The sequence below is a fragment of the Onychomys torridus genome, chromosome X (genome assembly GCF_903995425.1).
Source record: "Onychomys torridus chromosome X, mOncTor1.1, whole genome shotgun sequence".
NCBI classification, from domain to species: Eukaryota; Metazoa; Chordata; class Mammalia; order Rodentia; family Cricetidae; genus Onychomys; species Onychomys torridus.
Window position 1 is genome coordinate 76,741,256 of NC_050466.1, and position 21,210 is coordinate 76,762,465.

At 40.6% G+C, this 21,210-nt stretch overlaps 1 protein-coding gene and 1 pseudogene across 1 annotated transcript; one reads left to right on the top strand and one right to left on the bottom strand.

Moving 5' to 3' along the window:
• Nucleotides 1-304: 304 nt before the first annotated feature.
• LOC118574272 lies at nt 305-928 on the bottom strand (annotated as a pseudogene).
• Nucleotides 929-19,936: 19,008 nt separating this feature from the next.
• Nucleotides 19,937-20,780, top strand: LOC118574359 (glutathione S-transferase omega-1-like). The gene is given in 1 exon segment (XM_036175225.1): nt 19,937-20,780. A coding segment is annotated over 1 exon segment (726 nt). The 5' UTR covers nt 19,937-19,966; the 3' UTR covers nt 20,693-20,780.
• Nucleotides 20,781-21,210: the final 430 nt, after the last annotated feature.

Sequence of the window (21,210 nt, forward strand, 5' to 3'; positions counted from 1 at the left end):
TGAATTTTACATGTAAACCATGATACATGTATGCTGTTCTCTCTCTCTGTCTCTCTGTCTCTGTCTCTCTCTGTCTCTCTCTGTCTCTCTCTGTCTCTCTCTCTCACACACACACATACACACAAAGAGACAGAGACAGAGATACTTATGAAAAGACATTTAGTGCAAGCACTCAGGAGGCAGAGGTAGGAGGATCTCAGTGAGTTCCAGGACAGCCTGGTCTACATAGTGAGTGCCAGGACTACATGGTAAAACATTGTCTCAAAAAAAAAAAAAGACATTTAGTTTATTCTGTATAACTTTTTCATTTTGCTATCATTATTTGGACAAGGTCTTGACAGTGTATGTGAGCATTACCATCGCTATCTGCTCCCTAGATCATTTCTTCAGCCCTTTCATCTGTTAACGTCTCTCCAAGGTTTGTCATCACATGCTGAAGCTATGTGCATTAATACAGCCTTTGACATCTTTATCAAACACACAGGATGCTTATATAATCTTTTTTTACTCTCTGTGCCTTAATTTTTCTTGCCTTATTGTCAGAAATTTAAGGAAGTCTATTGTGCCATTTCTAACAGCATCTACTTTATTAATCATATCTTGTAACCCTGTCTCTGTGGGATTCTTTTTTTTTTTCTTTTTGGTTTTTCGAGACAGGGTTCTCTGTGTAGCTTTGCGCCTTTCCTGGAACTCACTCTGTAGCCCAGGCTGGCCTCGAACTCACAGAGATCTGCCTGGCTCTGCCTCCCGAGTGCTGGGATTACAGGCATGTGCCACCACCGCCCAGCATCTCTGTAGGATTCTGCCCAAGAGACATCATCACACTTTCTATTTCCTTTGTTCTCATGTTTCCATCACCATCCTTGCCAAATAACCAAAAGGCTTCTTTGAATTTTGCAATCTGTTCTTTGGTCAGTTGGTTCACCATGTTGCAAAGGATGGCTTCTGAGATGTGTCTGGGCTTGCTATCTCCATTTAGACTGATGCTACTCTTCTCACTAATGCTTGTGTTTGTGATTTTTTTTTCTGAGACAGGGTTTCTCTGTGTTGTTTTGATGCCAGTCCTGGATCTCACTCTGTAGACCAGGCTGGCCTCAAACTCACAGAGATCCGCCTGCCTCTGCCTCCTGAATGCTGGGATTAAAGGCATGCGCCATCACCACCTGGCATTTGTGATTGTTTTTAAAGCAGGGTCTTACTATATACATTTTAGACTCACCTTGAACTCAAGATCTTCTTCCTGCTTCAGAATCCTGAGTGCTGGGATTATAGGCATGTACCAACAATATCTAGATAACTTCTTTTTTGTGTCTATGGGAGAAAGTTATCAATTGTGTGTTATTTATATTATCATGTAATGATTCTATCATTGTGAATTTTCAATTAATAAGTGAATATTTTAAAATATTAGTTTCAATTTTTTCTTCAGTATTGCAGCGGATTGAACCCATGGCATTACACAGGATAGGCAAAGGTTCTATCACTGAACTATATTTCAGGCTCTGTTTAATCTTTGAAAAACTACTATACTACAATTGGCCAAGGTGCAGAAAATGAGAGACTGAAGTATTCTGGGAGTAGATAGCAAATACAAAATTAAATCAATGGTATTTTTGTAAAATTTTTGTCTCATATTGTTTTGTTTGAATAATTTTGTCTTATTCTTTTGCTACTATATTGTGGGGTTTTTTGTGTATGTGTGGATACGTTTTTGGTATGTGTTTCTTTGTATGTTTGTTTTTAAAGAGATAGACAGTCCATGGAACTAGGTGGGTAGTGTGGGGGTGGGGTGGGGTAGTGGGGTTGGGGGGGAGGATCTAGGGAGAGTTGGGGGAGGAAAAAAGCATGGTTAGAATATATTGTAAAAATAGTGCTTGAATAAAAATGGAAAAACGTTAGTATGAACTGCTTAAACCAAAACTCTCTGTATTTTCTGTAATGTTTAAGTGTTTAAAACATTCCTAAAACCAAAGATGTATTTGAAATCCTTATTTCTGCTTGGTGTGGTGGATCAGGCCTATAATTACAGCATGGAAGAGGCTGAAGCAGGAGGATTGTTTTGAGTTAGACACTAGTCTAGGCTAAAAAGTGACAATTTGTCTCAAAAACAAATCAACCTGAGAGGGAGAGAGGGAAAGAGCACAGTTTCTGAATACTAGGATGTAGATGTAATGGTCTTATTAAATAAGAGACACAGAGCCAAATGCAGAGTTAAAAGTCCAAGAGCTCAGAGCAGTAGCTAAGAGCTGAGACTAAAACCGCCTTCTTACCCTTCCTGCAGCTGAAGTCCTTCCCCTGAAAAAGAGACCTAATTCCTGTGTGTCTGACTTTTTATTGACTTTCTCTTCTGCCTTCTCATTGGTTGTAAATCCAACCATGTGACCTCCTCGTCACTGCCTGTCTATACAGACCTCCAGGTCTTCTAGGGTTGGTATTGAGATTAAAGGCATGTGTCTCCATACTGGTGGTGTCCTTGAACTCACAAAGATCTGCCTGTCATGTGATCAGGATTAAGGGCATGTGCTACCACTGCCAGACTTCTGCTATGGCTTGCTATTAGCTCTGACCCCCAGGCAACTTTATTTATTAAAATACAAATAAAATCACATTTCAGCACAAATAAAATATCACCATATTTCTCCCTTTCTATTCTAGTAAAAAGAAAAAAGGAAAAAAGTTATAACTAATATAAGAGAAACTATATACAATAAGTACAATAACCATATACAATATATACAAGCAATAAATACCTAAACAATGTATAGTCCATTTGCATTTGACATATTCAGAGAAAATAATTCCATTATCTATCCTATTTTGGTAAGTTCAAAATGTACCTGATTCACTTTCTATCATAACTTATATTACTAACAGAACTATCTTATAACGTCTTTCAAATTTATACACTTACACCTCTTTAGTGAGTTTCTTTTCTGAAATTCTTAACAAGGAAAACTATAACTATCTAATCTTCAACTATAACTATCTAATCTTCAACTCCCTCAGAGACCCAAGAAGGAAATAATATTACGTAAAAAAATACAAACAGGAAGTGCACGCAAGCAGTTTCCAAAAAAGTTGTGAGTTGACAGAAATAGCCAGATAACCTGGACAGTCACCCAAGGTTTCTTTGAAGCATTGGGGCATCATCTTCAGCCTATAGGCTTAGCATATCTGACAGACTCATTTGTGAAGTAGGATGTACACAAGGCCAACAGTTTGTAGAATAGGGGAGGTGCTGTGGATATCCTCTGAATAAATGAAATGCTGATTGGCTAGTAGCCAAGCAGGAAGTATAGGTGGGACAAGCAGAGAAGAGAATTCTGGGAACAGGAAGGCTGAGTCAGGTGGCTTCCAGCCACCGCCATGAGTACCAACATGTAAGATACTGGTAAGCAGCTAGGAGGTGGTGGCACACGCCTTTAATCCCAGCACTTGGGAGGCAGCAGCAGGTGGATCTTTGTGAGTTCGAGGCCAGCCTGGGTTACAGAGCGAGATCCAGGATAGGCACCAAGCTACAGAGAAACCCTGTCTTGAAAAAAAAAGAAAAGAAAAGAAAAGAAAAGAAAGATACTGGTAAGCCACAAGTCATGTAGCAAGGTATAGATTGATAGAAATGGGTTAATTTAAGATATAAGAACTAGATAACAAGAAGCATGCCACAGCCATACAGATTGTAAGCAATATAAGTCTCTGTGTGTTTACTCAGTTGGGTCTGAGCGGGTTCAGGACTGGCAGGTGAGAGAGATTTGTCCTGACTGTGGGCCAGGCAGGACTGGAGAAAACTCCAGCTACACTAGGATGGCAAATAGCGCAACCCTGTACTCATTTGCAAAGATGTTTAAAAATATCAATGCTGTGGACTCAGCAAGTAAAATTGCTTGCCCCTGGGATCCACCTGGTGGAAAGAGAGAAGCATCTCCAGCAAGTTGTCCTCTGTTTCCACATGTGCATCATGGCACCTGCATACCCAGACACTAACATATACAAGATACATCATAGATAGATAGATAGATAGATAGATAGATAGATAGATAGATACGTAAATAAATATAAAGATAATAACAAAATATATCAATCAAAATATACCAATGCCTAGCAGTCCATAGCATCACGTGTCTTTAGTTGTATAACTCGGGTGAATCAGGAGGATTGTGATTTTTTAGGACAATCTGGGTTATGTAGTGAAACCCTGTCTTAAAAATAAACAAAAACCAAGTAACTAATTAACCAACTAGCCTAGCCCCATTCTGCATGAGTTAAATAATAATCTTTCAGTTTGCAGTCTGAACCCTCGTATATGCAGTGTATATATTTAAAAATGACCAGGTGGCCCCTTGAGATAGCTCAGTAGGCAAGAGTGCCTGGTATACATGTCTAGTGACATGAATTTGTTTCCTAGAAACCGTGGTCTAAGGAAAGAACCATTTCCAAATGTTATTTGACCTCCACATGGGTATGATGGCACAGGCATACCCACACTCACACACATATATATCATGCACACAATAATATTTTTTTGAGACAGTGTCTCACCAGGTAGCCTTGGCTTTTATGGAACTCATTCGTAGAACAGGCTGGCCTCAAACTCATAGGGATGCACCTGCCTCTGCCTCCTAAATTCTGGGATTAAAGATGTGCACCACTATGCCCAGCACAATAGTAAAATTTTAAAAATAAAATTTCCTCAGGTAATAGTAATGTCCATTCAGGATTGAAAATTATTTTCCTTTTGTAGCTTTCCCCAAACTTGCTTCATCATAAGAATCATAGAAAGAGTTACTAAATGTAGCAATCCTGAGACCAAATATAATGAATTGAACTCAATGCACAGGAATCTGGAGTATTATACATCTTATGGTTTCTCTGAACTGCTGCTTGCTTTTTGCCTTTAGATAAGGGAGGATTCATTCAAGAAAACAGCCTGCAAAATGAGCATTCAGATTAGTGTTAGAAATATTTATTTACCTTACATTCTTGAGACCCTGGGATCAATCCCCAGAACCACAGAATAGAACATGAATTGGCCAGCTTACGAATCATTGTCTGTTGATTATAAAATAATACACTTGAGCAGAATAGTTCTCATCCTGATCTTGAACTTCTTCTCTTTAGTTACTTTAGAGAATATTGTCTTTGCTTTCTTCCATGTTTATGCAAAAGACAAATTTTAAAATATATTTTATGCATTATTTAATAATTTCAGACATACTTTCATATTCACCGTGTCCCCCAATTCCTCCATCTCTCTGACCTCCTCCTTACCCATCCAATTTCATGTCTCTTTCTCTCAAACCCACCGAGTTCACTCTGTGTTGACAGAATATTAATATTCCTGGGTGTGGGGGCTGTGCTGGAGTGCCCATGATATTTCAGCTATCACATCATAAAAGAAAACTGAAATTGACTCTTCCTATCCTGGTAGCAATCAAATCCTGATAGTTCCTCAGCTATGGAGAGAGTGGCTCTGGCTCTTCATGCACATCTCTCACAGGAGAGGGATTTTTTTTTTTTTTGCTTCCATCAATGAAAAACTTCAACCTCTTCTGCTTGTCATATTTTCCCTGTATTTCTATGCTACTATAATCACATTGCTCCGAAAAGTATGCCTGGAAGTCCTGTCTGTGAAAAAGTCTTCCAATCTTTGCATTCCTTTTCAGTTTTGCATAGTGTTCCATGCTACAGATAAACAATAGCTTAGTTCCTTGGTCTGCCAGTGATGGGTTCTTACTTAGGCTGCTTCTTGTTTTCCTGTGTGAGAGTTTGAGCTGCAGACCCCACAGTGGCGTAGGGTTGAGGGCCATGTGTTTTGTGGCCTCCAATACAGATCCTGTCTGGAAAAGGGAGATAGAAATTGCTTGTGGCACTCATCAGGCCTTGTCATTGGCTGTTGTAGCTGAGGTTGATGCCAGTTCAGAAGGGAGAAACTGAATGTGTTCAGAGCTGCTGCGTGGGGTAGGATTCTGGCTGCTCCCAAGCCCCTAGAAGTACAGGTGCCATTTCTGGATCTGGAGCTGGTAGCGTTGCCAGCCCCATTTTAATGGCAGCTCCCTAGAGCAAGGATGTTGACCCTTGTGTCGGCAGGGTCTAGGCCCCATAGCAGCATCTTGGGTGTCTCCAGAAAATTTCAGTTCTAGTGCCATCAGCATCCAGCTGTGGAAAGAGATGTTGGGGAGTAAGAGGGAGAAACACAGCTGGGCCCAAAGAGGAAGAGCATAAATTGGCTCTCTGGCTGGAGTCTCCAGGTTAGGGAAGGGTACATTCCCATCCAGGACATCAGTATTCCTCCACTGAATGGCTTGATTAGAATTGGAACACTCCAGTTTCCCGGGCAAGCTGTCCATCCTTCCTAGGATCCCTGAAAGGCCTTGCTGGTCTGAACAACTGTCTTAACTCAGGCAGTCCTAGGATAGGGGGCTGGGGCTTCTCCGGCTTCTCTGTGATATTTGCACTTTCTGGTTCTGAAACCACACATGGGCTCGAGGCTCTGAATCTAGATCGGTTTGGCCACTTCTCTGATCAGGATATAGGTTCTTTTCATAGGCCTGAATAAGAAGCTGGTATTGGTCTTTGTCAAACTTGGTCCTCTCTCGTCTCCTGATTCCAGACACAAGCCAGGTGTCTCAATAGAATCAAGTTGGTTCTTGGGCTGCTACATTTTAAAGTAATATTTTGCTGCAGAATTGACTTTAAAACTCAAAGGACCCAGGTGTGGTAATGCAAAACTATAATCTCAGCATGCATGAGGCCGAGGCAGGAAGTTCATGAATTAAATGCAGGCCTGGGCAGCACAGTTCATTTTAAACCAGCTAGAGCTACAAAGATCTTATCGCAAAATAATCAAACAAATAGGCTGGGTGTGGTGGATCACACCCTCAATCTCGCACTTGGTAGGCTAAGGCAGGAGAACTGTTGTGATTTGCAGGTGAGCCTTGGTTATGGAGGAAGACCTTATCTCCAAAATCAGAAACAAAACAAAATAAAGTAACAGACCCTTCCCTACCAAACAAAACTCACAAAGGAACAAGGATACAGAAGTCCTTTGACAATACTTCTCAGCTGGTGGGAGTGCAAACTTGTACAGCCACTCTGGAAATCAGTATGGTGGGTTTCTCAGAAAATTGGGAACCAACCTACCTCAAGACCCAGCAATACCATTCTTGGGCATATGCCCACAAGATGCACAATCATACCACAAGGACACTTGCTCAGCTATGTTCATAGCAACATTGATTATAATAACCAGAACCTGGAAACAACCTAGATGCCCCTCAACCGACAAATGGATTTTAAAAAATGTGATACAGAAGTCATTTGTCAAGGTGTTATTCTTATGTCTTCTTTCAGGATTCTCAAGTTTCCTACAATTCTGAGGGAAGTTTGTACATTTGACTTGGTTGAGTGAATACTGCAACTGATTCCTTAGCTCAAGTGTTCAGAGAGACCAGTGTCAGAGGACTTTAGAAAGAACCAGTTTTTCTTGATTTGATCATCCTGCACTTGGGATAAAAGCTTTGTAAATAGAGTGTCATTTCCTTATGAATTGTAAGAAGGCAAATAGGTACAAGGAGGGATTCAAACAAATTACCTTGGAATGAAGACTGACAATGTTTTATGAGAAATCATAGTGGAGAAGCAAAACTTCCCTTAAATCCAACTTTTCCTCTTTCTCTTTTTAAATATTCCTTTATTCTTGATATTAAATACAGCATTTAACCTTTCCCTCTCTTCAAAGCCTCCCATATACCTTGCCTCTTTCAAATTCACAGCCTCTTTTTTATTAATTGTGTATATATAAATTATATATGTATATTTATGTGTATATATACATAAATACAACCTGCTTGGTCTGTATAATGTTACTTGTATATATGTTTGCAGGGCTGACCATTTGGTACTGGAAAACCAACTGGTGTGTCTTCCCTGGGGAAGACTATTTCTCTCACTTCCAGCATCCCTTAGTTGTCTGTAGTTCTTTGTGTAGGGTTGAGAGACCTCATGAGCTCTGGATGCCATTATATTTCTTCATTAACATTTAAAATATAAAATAATCTGCATGTATTTATTATGAATACTTAAATACTCTTTATAATTATAGTAGAAATGAGACTTGTGAGATGTAAAATCTAAAAGAAGAAACATATAAAGTAATCAGTATCTGGGAAAAAAAATACCCATTTTCAAAATGTCACAGTACAGTTGACAATCAATTATGTAATTATAAGACATTAATTTGTTAATTACTATATATTCTACAATAGCATAGCTACCAGTAAAAATGAAAATGAATCTGTTGAGGGTTGCCATCTAATTGAAAAGCAATGCCAATAAACCATTACCTTAGTTGAAAAATTCAGTCTTTTCTCTTTGGGTAAAACAGTAAGAACGCAGTTAGTGTGAAAGAATAATTTTCTTGTCTGCTTAGCCATGCTCATTCTTTTCCTGGGTAGAGATGGATAAATGGAAGTCACACAACTACTTAGCCTTTTGGTTTTTAGCTGGCAAATGCCTAGTATCTGTTTTATAATAAATGAAAAGTAATTATTTTCTGAACTGAATATCATAGTGATCAGTTGGGCATGATGGCACACACCTGTAATCCCAGCACTTGGAAGGTGGAGGCAGGAGAATTAGAAGTTCAAAGCCAGCTTTGGCTACATAGTGAATTTGAGGCCAGATGGATTGAGCTATATAAGATTCTGTTTCAAGAAATCTAAAGCCCAAAAGATACGTCACACATGACTTGGATCCCAGAATATGAGAAACAGAGTAAGGAGGCCTTTGAAAATTTATGGACAGTCTAGCAAATATATGGAGTTCCAGAACAGCCAGTACTACACAATGAGACCCTATCTCATATAAACAAACAAACAAATAAATAAATAAATAGCCCAAACCAAACCAAATCAGAACAAAATCCAAAAATATCTATCCAGTGATAACATCTAAATCTCAAAATCAAAAGGGCATTAAATAATAATTCCATCTGGAATATTTTAATGTAATTTTTTTTGAGACAGGGTTTCTCTGTGTAGCTTTGCGCCTTTCCTGGAACTCACTTGGTAGCCCAGGCTGGCCTCAAACGCACAGAGACCTGCCTGGCTCTGCCTCCCGAGTACTGGCATTAAAGGCGTGCGCCACCACCACCCAGCATTAATGTAATTTTTAATAAGGCTTCACTTTCCATCTCTGACAAGTTTAAATTTTGAATTACTTAATGAAACAAGTAGAGACTTCAAACAGCCCCTGAAGACAGTGCTTTTTCTCTCTTGCCCAGACTCAACTCTCAGAACTTCATTCCTTATACTTTCCAACTTCTTCTCCACTATTATCTAAAAATGGAAGGTGTTCAAATGCCCAAAATATTAAACTTATTATAGTAAGAGGTAGAATATGAAATTTGTGTGCTGGATGTGGCCTGTCATACTCATATTTGAGAGGCTGAGTCCAATCTTGACAGCCAGAGCTACAGTATGAAACTCTTATATTTAATAAAATTCAAAAGAAGAATAGAATCTGAGCTGGGATGTGTGTTTCAGGGGTAGGGCACATGTGTGAGGCCTTGTGTTTCATTCACAGCACTGTCAAAAATTAAAAAAAGAGGAAGATTAAGTAACTCCTTCCTTCCTTCTTTCCTTCCTTCCTTCCTTCCTTCCTTCCTTCCTTCCTTCCTTCCTCCCTTCCTTCCTTCCCTCCTGTGGTCTTGTACGTTTGAATACTTGGTCTCCAGTTGGTGACACTGGTTGGGTAGGCTTAGGAGTTGTGGCACTGCTAGAGGAAGTATGTCACTGGGGCAGGCTTTGGGGTTTCAAAAGCCACGTGTTTTTGAGTGGCTCAGTCACTGTCTCTCTGCCTCCTGTTTGTGGGTCTAGATATGAGCTCTTAGCTTGTTCCAAATGCCATGCCTGCCTGTTGCCATGCTTCCCACAGTGATGGTGATGGACTCTTATCCTCCTAAAATGATATGCCCCTCCAAACCATCCTTCTGTAAGTTTCTTTGCTCATCGTGACAGTAAAAAACATAAACATACATCCTTTATTTTGATGGTCCTGGGGATTGAACACCCTATCATGGCAGCTTCATGATTAACACCTTTCAGCTGAGCCTTATACCCAGTTCCTTTTATGTTGTTGTATTTTTAAAACAAAGTTTCAATAAGTTATTCATCTTGGCTTCAAATCCACTACCTTAGCACAGGAAGGCCTTCAACTTGTGATCCTCCTGCCTTTGGTTGTGGGAGACAGTGTTTCCTGTAATTCATGCTGGCTGTTAACTCACTGTATATGTAGCTGAGGATGACTTTGAACTCCTGAGCCCCTGCCTCCACCTCCCAAATGCTGAGATTACAAGCTTTCATCACTATGCCTATGTCTAATTTTGTTTTAATTAATGGGATGTTAACCTTTTTCATACTGTTGTTACTTCATTTACTTGTTATTGGTGAAATTATCAAGGCCACTCCATGTAGTTAAAAGGGAGGTTTATTTTGTGGGGTAGCTTACAAATGAAGGAATAGGTTTCAGGGTCTAAAGGTACGGCGCAGTCCGGCGGTGTTCTCTGGAGAACTCTGCTCGGTCTACCTCCAGCATCCAGGGTCCAGGAACCAAGAGAGTTGGCCCATCCAGATCTTGGGTCCTCTCTTGGTCCCGCCTTGTAGGCATGACAGTTACCGAAGCCTCAATGGGGGTTGGAACTTCCAGGCTAAGGCTGGAATGGCTACCCACTACAACTTGCTACGCAGATGGCTTATTTTCCCTCATTATCCTAGACATGTTGTCTCTGGCAACATCCATTCCTCAACTCACTATAGACCAGTGAGCTCTCAACTTTCCTAATGTTGTGACCCTTTAATATAGTTCCTCATGTTATGGTGACTCCCCAACCATAAAATGATTTTCATTGCTTACTTCATAACTGTAATTTTGCTACTGTTATGAATCATAATGTAAATACTTTTGGAGCTAGAGGTTTGCAAAAGGGGTTCTGACCCACAGGTTGAGAACTGCTGGCTATAGACAAATGAGCAATTGTAGATGAGATCAACTCATCCTGGTCCAAACCACAGTTCTGCCTCCTAAAGAACTGTGGACTAAAGAAATTGATACTATTTAAAACCACAAGCCAGATGTGGTAATGAATGCATGTAACTTCAGCACGTGAGAAGTAAAGACAGAAAAATAAGGATTTCTTTTCTTTTTCTTTCTTTTTTTAAACTTTTATGGATTCTTTGTAGATTTTCACATCATGCATTCTGATCCCATCTATCTCCCTCTATTCCATTTTATGTGTTCAATTCATTCTCTGTCTGTCTGGCGACTCTTCTGACTCTGCCCTTCTTCCTCAGCATTCTCCTTGTCTGGCTCTCCTGCTTAACCTTAATCTGGCTATTGGTCAGTCAGCTTCTTTATTAAACCAATCACAGTGACAAATCTTCACAGTGTACAAAGGGATTATTTCACAGCATCCAACAGTTCATAGATTCAGTGGGCCAACTCATAGCCCTGGTTCTGGGCCTGGGTGGTAACTGGGTTGGTCAGCTCACTAGCTTTCCTCATCATCACTACTTAGGCAAGCTCTCCATCACTGCCTCACCCAATGAAGCCTACATCAAGGAGCAGGGCCATTTCTCCTGCTCTCAGGCCCTCAGAGTCTGCTCACCTGAATCCCCAATCACAGGGTCAGCTCTAGTATGCTGCCCAGGTGAGGTGCACATCTATGGTAAGGGGTATAGGGCCATCTTTCTTGAGTGTGGGGGCCAGCTCTTCCCTGAGGGATAGATCCATCTTTTTTGAGTGTGAGGGCCAGCTCTTCTCTGAGAATGAGGGCCAGCTTACCTGCTGCAGTATTCAGCAAGGGGCAGGGCCAGCCATCCCAGGGCCAGTGAAGGGCAGGCAAGCTCAGCACAGCATGGTTACAATGATCTTTGTGCTAACACAGGCCATAAACAGCACCACTGCCCCAGCTGCAGCAGGACCACAGACCCAGACATGGCCCTCAGCAGCACCATGGTCCTGGACACCATCATGGCCATAGTGGTAACACAAGTCACCCAGATTAACATGGCCCTAGCAGCATAGCCCCCAGGCACCAACATGGTTGCAGGTGGCTGACCAGACCCCAGGTATCTGCAGAGCCATTGGTGGCAGCTGGAGCCACAGACATCACCCCAGACCCCAGTCTCCACAGGGCCACAGAACTAGACATGGCCCTAGGCAGTGGCCTATGCCTGGACATCTCTATGGCTCCAGGTGGCAGCACCAGCCACCCAGATCAGCTGGAGACTGACATGGTCTTAGGTAGCTGACCAGACCATGGTCATTTGCATGGTTCTCAGTGACAACAGGCTCCTTGGACATCTGCAGCAGCCCTGGCCTGGACAACACCATGGCCCTGGGTGACAGTGCAGGCAACACAGATCAGGATGTCCCTGATGGCAGCATAGCCCTTAGCTGCCCTCATGGCCAGAGATTATGATATCCATGTGGTTTTTGGTGGCAACGTGTACCACAGACATCAATACAGACCCTGTGGTATTCTATTTGAAGTATTTCTATAGTTTAATACAGAAAAAATAGACTAAGGAAAGTTAATCTAAACTAAGCTTATACAAGTAGATTGTTGACTTTTTGCCCTTTTCTATTTTATAACAATTTAACTCAGCAGTCTGTGTTTTCCTTTGATACATATGGTTTTTTTTGTTTGTTTTTTTGTTTGTTTGTTTGCTTTTCACATTTTGTTTTCTGGGACACAGTTTCATGTAAGACAGGCTAGCCTCAAAGTTTCTGTGTGGTCCATGATGACCTTGAACTCTGGATCTTCCATCCACTCCTTTATCAGACCTGGGACTATAGACATGCACCGCTGCTGAGATAAAACCCAGTGTCTTGATGTAAGACACTTCAAACTGAGTCATATTCCCTACCCCCACCCCTTTTTTGCCTTTTTCTGAAACAGTGTCTCATATTTTAGCACAGGTTGGCCATGAACTATGGATTCTCCTGTCTCAGCATCCCAGATACTGAGATGACAAAACTACATCACTATATTCAGCTTTGTGCCACACTTCAAAAATGTCTTATTCTGGATATGTACAATTTGTATTGATTGTTATGGATTGTGGTAGTTTGAATGTAATTGGCCCCCATAAGCACATATGGAGTGGCACTATTAGGAGGTGTGGCCTTGTTGAAGTAGGTATGGCCTTGTTGGAAGAAATTTGTTACTGTAGAGGCTGGCTTTGAGGTCTCATATGTGCTCAAGACAACATCTAGTGTCTCAGACCATTACCTGTCACCTGCAAGATGTAGGACTCTCAGCTACTTCTCCAGCATCATGTCCCACCATGATGGTAATGGACTCAACCCTAAACTGTAAGTGAGCTACCCCAATTAAATGTTTTCCTTTATAAGAGTTGCCATAGTTATGGTGGTGTCTTTTAGCAGTAATAGAAACCCTAAGACTCGTATATAAACTTTTAATTATTTCTCTTTAAACATACCCTAAAGACTTGCATATGCCATGTAGATTATATTTCTCATAGTGTTCTAGCTGTGGAGTTAAAAAAAAAACCTGGGCCCAAACTTCTATCATATACTTTGATGCATAATCTTGAACAAAATAATCTTTGTCATTGTGTATGATTGTTTTGTATATATATATATTGAGACAGGAGCTAACTCTGTTATCCAAGCTAGTTTCAAAATTCAACACACCCCTGTATCAGCCTCTCAGGTTTTGAAATTATAGGCCTGGCATTCTCTCTGAAAAGCCAAACTTTATTTCTAAAAAGAAGCATAGTTGCCTGAAATGTAAAAGAGTAATAGAGCTCTTGCTTAACATGCATGAGACCCTGGGTTTGATCTTTTGAACCATAAAAATAATAATAATAAATATCAGGGTTATTTTGATGATTTCATTACATAAATCAAACATTTTAGTTCTATATTATACATGTACTAGACATACTACAAATAAAATATTTTCTACAAATAGAGACTCATGTCCAAATGCCAAAAATAAAAGAAAAAAGAAAAATCTTGAGAGAATTCTTTTTGGGTACTAACAGGAGAGCGAAGATACTCATATAAACTTCATGGATGAACAGTTGCTGTCCTCTTAAACACAGCATACATCTTTGTGGGGAGAACATATGGAGTGGTTAGGAGCATTAGGAAAACCTGCCTGGTCAGCTAGATTAGCCAAAGTAACCCTAGAGACCAATGAGGTGACAGCTGTTTTGAGCAGATTGATCACGGTGGTGTACACCTATAATACCATCATTTGGTCAGAGTGTTGAGAATAAGCGACTGTTGAGTGCCCCGTCCTCACTAGGACATCTGTACCACCTCCTCTAAGGTCAAAGGAGCATTGCAGAAGAGGAGGCAGGAGGACTATAAGAGCAACTGCGACAACCTGAGTAAAGCTTGCATGTACACAGTCGGGAAGAAGGGGGACATCGGTGATGGGAAGGGGGTAAGAGAAGGTAATGGAGCATGAATATTGAAGGGCTCTCTAGCATGGCAAAGACAGGCTTGAGCATGGCCAACAGGTTTTTCCCCCTTTACCCTTCTCTTTCACTTGCTAAAAACCATTAGAGTACATTCCTAAAACTAGCCCCCAAGTCCATTCCCTTATTTGATCACTGACTCATTCCTTAGCTAAAACACCATGGTCCATCAATCAAAGTTCATTATTTGCCTAACATGCCCAATCAGGACTTACTAATTGACCCTAGCACAGACTTCCCCTTCTCCTTAAAAACCCACTCCTGCAAAACCTGCTTGCTGCAGCTGCTTCCTGTATGCCTCTGCTTGGTTCAGAGGCAACATCCCTCATCCACACCCCACACCCCCAACAAAAATTTTAAAGAAACAAACACAACTGTTGATACTATTTTCATTTCTCTATTGCTTTGTGAAACAATGTTACTGGGCTGAGGTTCTAGTTTCTCCTCTACAGATTTCATGTGTTTCTGGTGGCCTTTAGCATCCTGGGGATCCATAAGGTGGAAAGAGAGAACCAATTCCCACAATTCTCTTCTAACATCTACACATATGCCATGCCATGCATCCATTCCCTCAAAACACACACACACACACACACACACATACACACACACGCACACACACACACACACACGCGCGCGCATACTAAATGTAATAGAGAAGGAAATACATTATAAAACTACAAAATAACAAAAATGAAAACAAAGTACATGTTTAATTTTTTATGTTTATGGGTGTTTTGTCTGCATTTATATCTATATACCACATGCATGCCTGGTGCCTGAAGAGGCCAAAAAAGGGTGTCAGAGCCCCTGGAACTGGAGTTACAAAAGGCTGTGAGCTTCCATGTGGATGCTGGGACTCGAACCTGCATCCTCTGGAAGATCAGCCAGTGCCATCTTTGCAGCCCCATTGTTTCCTTCTTGATAGTCATAATTGAGCTAAGGCCCTGCACAAATGACGCAAATGTTTGACCATTAAGCTGGGTCCTTTTCCTGCTGGGTCAGTGTTTAAGAGCTGCTCAGTAAGCATTCACAATGAAGCTTGTAATTTCATATCAGCCACTTGATGACGGAAGTTAAATATGTTATCAAAGTTCTGGATATAGTGTTGGTGACTTGGGTGAGTAGGTAAAGGTGCTTGCTCCAAAGCTGACTATCAAAACAAGCAAACATAGTTAAACGAAATAAAACAACACACAGTCCAGAAACCATGTAGTAGAAGGAGAGAACCAACTTCCTCAAGTTGCCCTCTGACCTCCACACATGTGACACGATGTATGTACACACATACACAATCAATAAATAAATGCAAAGTCTGGATACACAAAAACATTTAAACTAGTTAGAATGCTTCCTTTCCAAAGCCATTGTCCTAGAGCAGGTTGGAGGAGAGAAGCCTGGTAAAAACCACTACTGTCAGAACACAGTCCAAGAAATGGAGTGCTTGTGAGAAAACAAGACAAGTTTGTTGTTGTTGTTGTTGTTGTTTTGTATTTTTGTATTTTTTTTTTGTTTTTGTTTTTGTTTTTTTTTTTTTGAGCTGAGGATCAAACCCCAGGCCTTGCCCTTGCCAGGCAAACGCTCTACCACTGAGCTAAATCTCCAACCCCAAGACAAGGGTTTTGTGACCTCAGTTTCTTCAAAAAACGGAATTGCTCTTGGAATGCTTTTTCAAGCTCCTCCCAGGTGTAGTGGATAGGAGCGAGTTGACTTCAGCTGTTGTTATTCATAGGCCTCTATGGAAAACCATGTTTTGCCACATGTGGTGATTGTACACTTTACTCAGGTGACTCTTCTTAACTCTCAGAGTATAAATTGTCTGATGCTCTGAATAAAGCTGACTATTGCATGAGACTTTTAGCCCTCCTAATTCTTAAGTCCGGCTCTCCCTGGTTCATACCACTGAGTAGAGTGGTAAATAACTACCACCTTTGTATTTGGAAGTTTACTGTGTTCATTCTCTGCCTTATGGCTTGGGTTATCTTAAATATACAGAGGCATGGATATTAAAGAGAATTGAAATAACATCTTATCTCAACATACAACTGATTTTAGGCTTTTGGTTCAGTGTTTCATTTTCATGTAACTTGGTCCTTTACAGAGAACCAAGGACCAACAAAGGACAGATAGATACCAACAGATTCAATTTCCCCCTTTCCTTTCAGAATTATCAAAAGTGCATATAAAACAAGATAATGATAAACTTGTGTTTAAAGTTAAAATCAAGTCAGCTTCTCTATTAATTTAGCTGTATCTTTTGTTGCCTGGTCTTAACAGAAGTAAATTATTATGAAGTTCAAACGGGGTTTATATAGTATATGAATTTGTGTGAGCCTAAAAGAAGAGGTAAATAAACGTCAGTCGAGTGGAGATAGTTGTTCAACTAGAAAATGTAGCAAGTTGTTCAAGACCAGTTTTGGCAGAGGAAATCAGGCATTATCTTGACTTAAGGAGTAAATATCAACTTGAAAATTAAACTGGGAGAGAGACAAGGGAGAAAAATGTGAAAATTTGGGAAAGGGGCTGAATTCTCTCAAAACATGCTTACTGGAAACAAACGCCAAGCCAGGTACTGGATACAGGCCAGTAATCCTAGAACTAGGACGCTGAGGCAGAAGGATTCAGATCAAGATCAGCCAGGGCTACATAGGAGACCCTGCCTCAAACAAAACAACAACAACAACAACAACACACACACACACACACACACACACACACACACACACACACACACACACACTGTTGTGACTGTCCTAGCCAAGCAATCACCATCTTAAGGAGTTCAGTGGCCTCCCTTTGTGAAAGGATTATCCTAGCTGGTTTTGTTGATTGTTTATTCCCCTCATGCAGGGCTGAGGAGGAGAATGAGTCCCTCATTTGAGTATCCAGCTGCTCCCTACTTCCTGTTGTCAACCCTAATTATATGTGGCCTCAAAAAGGCGTTAGACTAGGGTATAGATGTTTCATCTGTGCAAGTATGGGTAAGCCGTCTTCCATGCTGGGTAAAGGCTTTTTCAGGTATAGGTCTGTTGGAGGAGGAGAACCCACACCCCTGTAAATAACCCCTGCTCTGTAAGGAAGCCCAATAAACTCATTGATTCTGCAGAGTGAACTTTGGTTGAATTGTGCTTTGTTTTGGGGACCTCAGAAAAAGGAGTACATGTTGCTTACCTCTACAGTGGAAGTAGTTTTAACAACACACACACACACACACACACACACACACACACACACACACACGTATCTTGTCATACATTTTCAGGTGTACTTTAATATAGAGTTGATGCTAACGATTTAAATTTTGGTGTAGGAATATTTGCTGATTGAGGCAAATTGCACCAAGTAAGAGAAAAAGGTAACAATTAGAAAGTAGAAGCCCAGCCGGGCGGTGGTGGCCCACGCCTGTAATCCCAGCACTCAGGAGGCAGAGGCAGGTGGATCTCTGTGAGTTCGAGGTCAGCCTGGTCTACAGAGCGAGTTCCAGGACAGCCTCCAAAGCTACAGAGAAACCCTGTCTCGAAAAAAAAAAAAAAAAGAAAGAAAGTAGATGCCCGCCAGGCGATGGAGGCGCATGCCTGTAATCCCAGCACTCAGGAGGCAGAGGCAGGTGGATCTCTGTGAGTTCCAGGACAGGCGCAAAGCTACGCAGAGAAACCCTGTCTCGAAAAACAAAACAAAACAAAACGAAAAGTAGAAGCCCAGTGGCCAGGGAAATGGTTCAGAAGGTGAAAGTGTACTTTGATGACCCATTTTGTACTTGAAATCAATACAAAACACTAGGTGTGGTGTCCCCATCTCTAACTCCAGCACTTCTAGTGAGATGGGAGGCACAGACGGGGGCCTTGATGGGTAGGAAGCTCATGGACAGGGTAGCTTGCCAGCTCTTCAGCCAGCTCAGCAGCAGAAGCAAGAGACACTTTGCATCAACAATGCTGAAGGCAAGAGCTGACTCCCCAAAGTTAACCTCTGACCTCTACACATGCTTCCACACTAATACATACAAAATAAAAAAAACAGTTTGAAAAACCCAGAAAGCAGAATCCAATGAATATAGCCATACATTCACTCTATTCTTTTTCTTTTTTTTTTCTTTTTTTTTTTTTCCAGACACGGTTTCTCTGTGTAGCTTTGGAGCCTTTCCTGGATCTCACATCTTCACCAATAAAGATGAAGCATTCTGAATACTGTACATGGCTTTCAAATGAAATATGTATAATGAAAGTCAATTTTTCCGTTTAAATTTATATAGTATTTCATTTAAAGTAATATTTCAACTAAAAGAATTTTGAAATGCTTCAGAAACTTTACAAATGCAGTAATCATTGGATAATTTGAAGCTGAAATGAAATTTCTATGAGGAGGTAAATGGGAGTTATCCAAGAGAAAACAGTATACATTATAATCAATTATATCCTAAATAACAAATTCTCTAGTGCACAAGAAGCTATTACAACTTCATAGGAATTCAGGATGCTGTACTTAATAAAGCAATTATAATCTGTCACCCTGTCCTGAAGCTTACCTTACGGAGTTCTTTGGTAACATTTGAACCTATTGGAGTATAACTAATAATTTTAAGTGTTATATTAATTTTATTTTATGGGACATATAATATGTTCCTAAATTCTATCATGTTCATGTTACTTTTGTAGAATGCAATTAAAATGAATAGTCTTCAGTGGAAGAACACTAAAATGTTAGAGAATATGGTAATTATGACTTCAGAAAATAGTAGTTATAAGTTTACTAAGATAAACTGTGAAATGAATATGGGAAAAAGGGACTATAGTTTGCAAGATGTTAGATTATACATTACTGTGAAAAGGCTTATTTTTATAACATACCTTATGGGAACTAATGATTTTCTTTATTCTGGTTTACTTTTCTTAGAGGCACAAATCTAATTCAGTTATAAATGACTCTCTCTGGTCTATTTTATGAACTTGGAGGGCACTGGTGACTAACTGTAGTGATAAGATGAATTAGAGGAGAATTTTATTACAAAGTACTGAATTAGGTAATGCTATAAAGGTAATATTATGACTTTTGACCAGAAGATAAGTATTTATCATTGTTTATGTGAAGTAGTCAAGTGTTCATAAATGAATTTCTAATTTTCATAAAATAAAAACACCAAGATAGGAGCTACAGATAGCTAAGTCATCCAGAGGAGAAAATGGAAAATGTGGCAAATGATGGATGAGTTTACCAAAATGAGATGCTAACATAAAGAAAGATCAGGAACCTCAGTTATAGGAAACAGATCGTTAATAAGAATCCAAGGATAGGGATCAGAAGGGAGAAGTGGGAGGCAGGAAAATAACTACTAATATGCAACGACACAAAACCAACTAGCTGGTCCAGAGATCTAAGGAAGGGTTGCATCAAAAAATCCTGGTTCCAAGTCACCCACGAACTAGAGTGGGACTCTCGTGACTCTTGGCCTGCACAGCTCAACAATGTCCGGGGCATCCTCCAAGTGCTTGGGGAAAGGAAGCCTGCCTCCCGGTCTAGTCCCGGAGGGCCAGATCCACATCTACAGCATGAGGTTCTGCCCCTTTGGTCAGAGGACGCTGATGGTCCTGAAGGCCAAGGGAATCCGGCACGAAATCATCAATATCAACCTGAAAAACAAGCCTGAATAGTTCTTCAAGAAGAATCCGTCAGGGCTGGTGCCAGTTCTGGAGGACAGTCAGGCTCGCTTGATCTCTGATTCCATCATCATTTGTGAGTACCTGGATGAGGCATACCCAGAGAAGAAATTGTTCCCAGATGACCCTTACAAGAAAGCTTGCCAGAAGATGAACTTAGAGTTATTCTCTAAGGTACCACCTTTGGTTACAAGCTTTATTAGAACAAAGAAGAAGGAAAACTATCCTGACTTAAAAGAAGAAATGAGCAAGGAACTTCACAAGCTAGAGGAGGCTATGACACCTTATAACTCAGACTTCTTTGGTGGGGACACTGTCTCTATGGCTGATTATCTTATGTGGCCTTGGTTTCAATGGCTGGAAGCACTGGAACTCAATGAGTGTGTAGCCGACACTCCGAAACTTAAGCTCTGGATGGCAGCCATGCAGGAAGACCCCACAGTATCATCCCTCTCAATTGATCCCAAGGTCTTTCATGGTTTCTTAAGTCTTTACCTACAGGACAGCCTTGAGGCCTGTGACTATGGGCTCTGAAGAGAAGAGTCCTCAGTGGATGATATTTCCCTTTATTGACAGGAATAATAAGCTTTCTTTTTACCCAGTATTCTTACTGGCTAATTTCTCACTGATTTGGCCTTATTGGGTTTCCACCAGGCCCCTCAACTGCTGTATTTCTATTTCAGAATAATCAGTTCTAATGGTCCTAACACTCTTCACTGAAAACCCCCAAACTATCATTCCTAGTTTGATCCAGACTTCTTGTCTACATCTCCTGATTTCAAGAAAATGTCAAGTTTTTTTATTTATTTCTAAATTAAAAACTGAAAATCCCCCCCCCAAAAAAATCCTGGTTAAATACATCATTATTGACTCATCCACACACCAGAAGTTAATGTAGTTGTTAGAAAGGACAAGATCCATCTGCTGTGACATTCTGATGTTAAAATAGTACCCAGCTGTGTAGCACATACCTGTAATCCAAGTACTAGAGAGGCAGAAGCAGGAAGATCAGGAATTCAAGGCAAGCCTAAGCTCTATAAGAGTTTGAAGGC